The sequence below is a fragment of the Phacochoerus africanus genome, chromosome 11, assembly GCF_016906955.1.
Source record: "Phacochoerus africanus isolate WHEZ1 chromosome 11, ROS_Pafr_v1, whole genome shotgun sequence".
NCBI lineage: Eukaryota > Metazoa > Chordata > Mammalia > Artiodactyla > Suidae > Phacochoerus > Phacochoerus africanus.
Window position 1 is genome coordinate 122,255,081 of NC_062554.1, and position 3,321 is coordinate 122,258,401.

General features: G+C 56.3%; 1 protein-coding gene across 1 annotated transcript; it reads left to right on the forward strand.

Moving 5' to 3' along the window:
* Positions 1–1,751: 1,751 nt before the first annotated feature.
* On the forward strand, positions 1,752–2,949 carry LOC125112188 (uncharacterized). Its single transcript, XM_047754406.1, has 2 exons — positions 1,752–2,058; positions 2,821–2,949. Exons 1-2 carry the CDS (start codon positions 1,777–1,779, stop codon positions 2,947–2,949), a joined length of 411 nt encoding a protein of 136 aa, XP_047610362.1. The 5' UTR covers positions 1,752–1,776.
* The last annotated feature ends 372 nt before the right edge of the window (positions 2,950–3,321 follow it).

Genomic DNA, 3,321 nt, shown 5'->3' on the forward strand with positions numbered 1-3,321 from the left:
GCTGGAGAGGCATCGACGGACTTCTGCTTCACGGGGCAGAGACAGTGTGAGCCATAGCGTGAAAAAAAACTGTGAGCTGGGATTTGAAACCTGACCCCTCTCCCAGCTCTGACTTTTATTGCTTAGTGGGACCCTGGACAAGACTCTGCCTCTGTGGACCTCAGCTCCCTCACCTGTAAAATGATACAGCTGGACCATTAAGATTCCTGCCCCCTTGAAATATTCTTTGTTTCTGTGATTTGCGATTTGACATGCAGTGCAGACCAGGGCAGACAGGGGCGGGGTCTGGAGGGCAGCATGCTGGGAAGATGTCTCCCCTGGGGGCCTGGCACAGTCCCCCCCACCTCCGTGCGCAGTGGGTGCTCACTGAGCACTGGATGAGGGATTTGGATTCCAGGGCTCCTCCCAACGTGTAGAACCAAGGGCAGGTGTTGGAGCCAAGGGGGCATATGTGTCACCTGCGGTCACTGGGGGCGTGTGGCTGGAGAGGAGGCTGGGAATTCAGGGTTGGGCTCTTGGCTGGGAGGGAGGCAGTAGGTAGATCTGGAAAAGGTGGGCAGTTCAGGCTCTCTCGAGTCAGGACTACCCTACCCGCACCCCTCCCCAGACCTCAGATTTGCTATGGGAATTCTTTCTGAATCCTTTGGGTTTCCTAAACCCTCTTTGCACATGCTCTTCCTTTTGCCTATAAACTTCCCTTTTCTCATCCCGGCAGGCCCTGCTTAAATGCGGCCTAAGGGGCACTTTCTCCACTCAGCGCCCCAGCCCCACCCCAGATGCACCGAGAGGCCCCTCCTATGAGCTCACACAGCAATAGGGCCGACCGCAGTCACAGCACATCAGGTCCTGTGGTCAAATCCATGTCCTTCCGCTTTTCCCGCGGGGAGGATGGGACTAAATCCAGCTCCTCTTGGCGTGCTCAGTGCCTGGCACGTGGTAAGCCCTCAGCCCATGCTGATTGAATGAGTACGTCTTTCAGAGGCAAATCTAGCCACATCCTCCCTGGCATGGGAAAGAAAAATGAAACTCAAGGGAAGCTCAGGCACCTGATTCCACACATGCTCCGCAGATCCTGCGGGGATGCAGATAAGGAAAGGCGGAAGGAACTCGTGCATGGGTTAGCCAGTCCTGAAGCAGGGAGTGTGGGAGTTAGGGCAGCAGCTGGTCGGTGGTGGGATTTCTCCAGAAGAGTCAGGACACAGGAGAGAGAGTTGGGGGGATTTCTTTTGCCACAAATAGAGAGAACAACCAGCTAGCTGTTGGAGGTGGAGGCTGAGAAGCGCAGCCTCCTTCCCGATTGCGGCGCCCTGAGACATTTATCAGGGTTGCAAGTAATTATTCCAGCCTCTGCCTTCTGCCCTAGATTGAAGTTCATGGGACAAAAATCAAGCCTGCTTTGTTGAACTCTAGACACCCAGCACCTGGCACCCAGCCTGGTCCACAGTGGATGCTCCTGAGGGCCATTTATTGAGTGCCTACTGTGTGCCAGTTTCTGGGCCAGGCCCGAAGCCTCGCCCTGGAGGACGATGTCATTAACGTCTTTCTCTTCTCTATCCCCCTGTGCCTGCCCCTCCTCTCCCTGCCCTCCCCACCCCTTATCTCTCGCCCACCTCCCCGCGCAGAGCAATGTTCTGTGATGGTGCCCGAGATGCGTGGACTGAGCCCAGGCCGCAGGCTGCCCGAGCCCATCCTCTGCCCGGCTGCGGGCGGGAGCCCTGAGCCCAGGGCCGCGGGCCACCGCCGCCGCCACGTCCTGGCCCTGCCAGAGGAGGAGGCATGGCGGCCCCAGCAGTGCGCGCTGCTCGAAGCCGACGCCTCCGAGGAGGTGGGCATGCTGCCGGCCTCCCCGCGCTGCGCCGCCGCCGGCTTCGACAACTTCTTCCCGGTGCAGGAGGGCGAGGGCCCGGGCTGGGAGGGCAGCTCCAGCCCCTTCCTCCCTGTGAGCCCCGAGGTGATGAAGCGGCGGCGCGGGGGTCTCATCGAGCAGCGGGACATCATCAAGGCCCACGAGGCGCACAAGATGCAGAGCACCCCGCAGGCGCGGCGCAAGGAGTGGGAGTGAGTACCTGGCGGGCAGCAGCCTGGTGTGGGGCGGGGCGGCCAGGGAGGAGCCAGGGGCGTGGGGTCGGGAAAGGATGGGCACCGAGAGGCAGGTGCACCTGTCTCCGCTGCCGCAAAAGGGGGACTTGACTCTCCGAGGAGGTCCCTGAGGTCCTCGGCCCCCATGGTGCCACTAACCAGCTACAGGCTGTGTCAACCCCACCGAGGCTTATGGCTGTCAAATGGGCGGTGAGCGCGCTTGTTGACCAAAAGCCTGGGCAGAAAGAACTGGGGCCAGATTCACACCCTAAACATCCCTGAAAAGAGGATCTCGGTAAAACCACGGAGAATCCCCCAAAATGTGAACCTTCTATCTCTTCTCCTCCAGAATTTCTGCTAACCTTCCTCTTTCTAGTATCATTCTTGTGTGAATGATGACGTTTGGGGGCAAGAGATGGACGGTGGATGGAAGAGATGGACCAAGACCCTCCCCCTCCCCCCCAAACCCTTTATTTCTCTCTCTCTCTCTCTTTTTTTTTGTAGAAAAGCAAAAGCATTTATGTTCTGTCTTTGGCCACCTTTGCCCTGATTGATGCTTATTGAGGGCTTGGGCTCTTATTCCTAGGAATTCCAAATTAAAGGGAGATAGTATTTCATGGAATTTTTAATCACCCAGATTCATACCCCACTCAAGGACTGGATTTGTCCTTAGGATGCCAGTGTTTACTCTGCGTGTCTGTATGCCCTGTATGGATGTGTCTTTCTTCCTGCCTTACTTAGATTGAAGAGTCGTTAAATGTCATCAAGGGCAAGGAGACCGGCTCTCGGTGTTTTTTGGCGGTGCTGGTCATAATGGAATTTACCTTCCTGGCTTGCACCTTCCTGGATGGTGCAAATGGGGGTGGCTGAGCTGATCTCTGGTGGGCTTTTCTGATGGATGTTAACATGTTTGCAGGTTCATTCATTCAGCGAGCCCTCATGTGTGCGGGCTCCTGCCATTTGGAGAGGAGTTGGGCCAGCACTCAGCAAGCCTTCTCTCCTGTTGATCCTCTCCCAGGGCTGCTAGTCCTAAAAGCCTTACATTGCTCTCTTAAGTGCCAGCAATATTCTGAGCACCTTCGCTTATTTTAGCTCCCGTTCATCCTCATCCTTACTGTGAGGTGGGTGCACCCAGTCATTGTCCCCCTTTAACCAGTGAGGCACAGGGAAGTGAATGACTTTCCCAAGGTCACTCTGATAAGTACTGCCTTGTTACTATGGTTTGATAATTGGCTAGTGAGT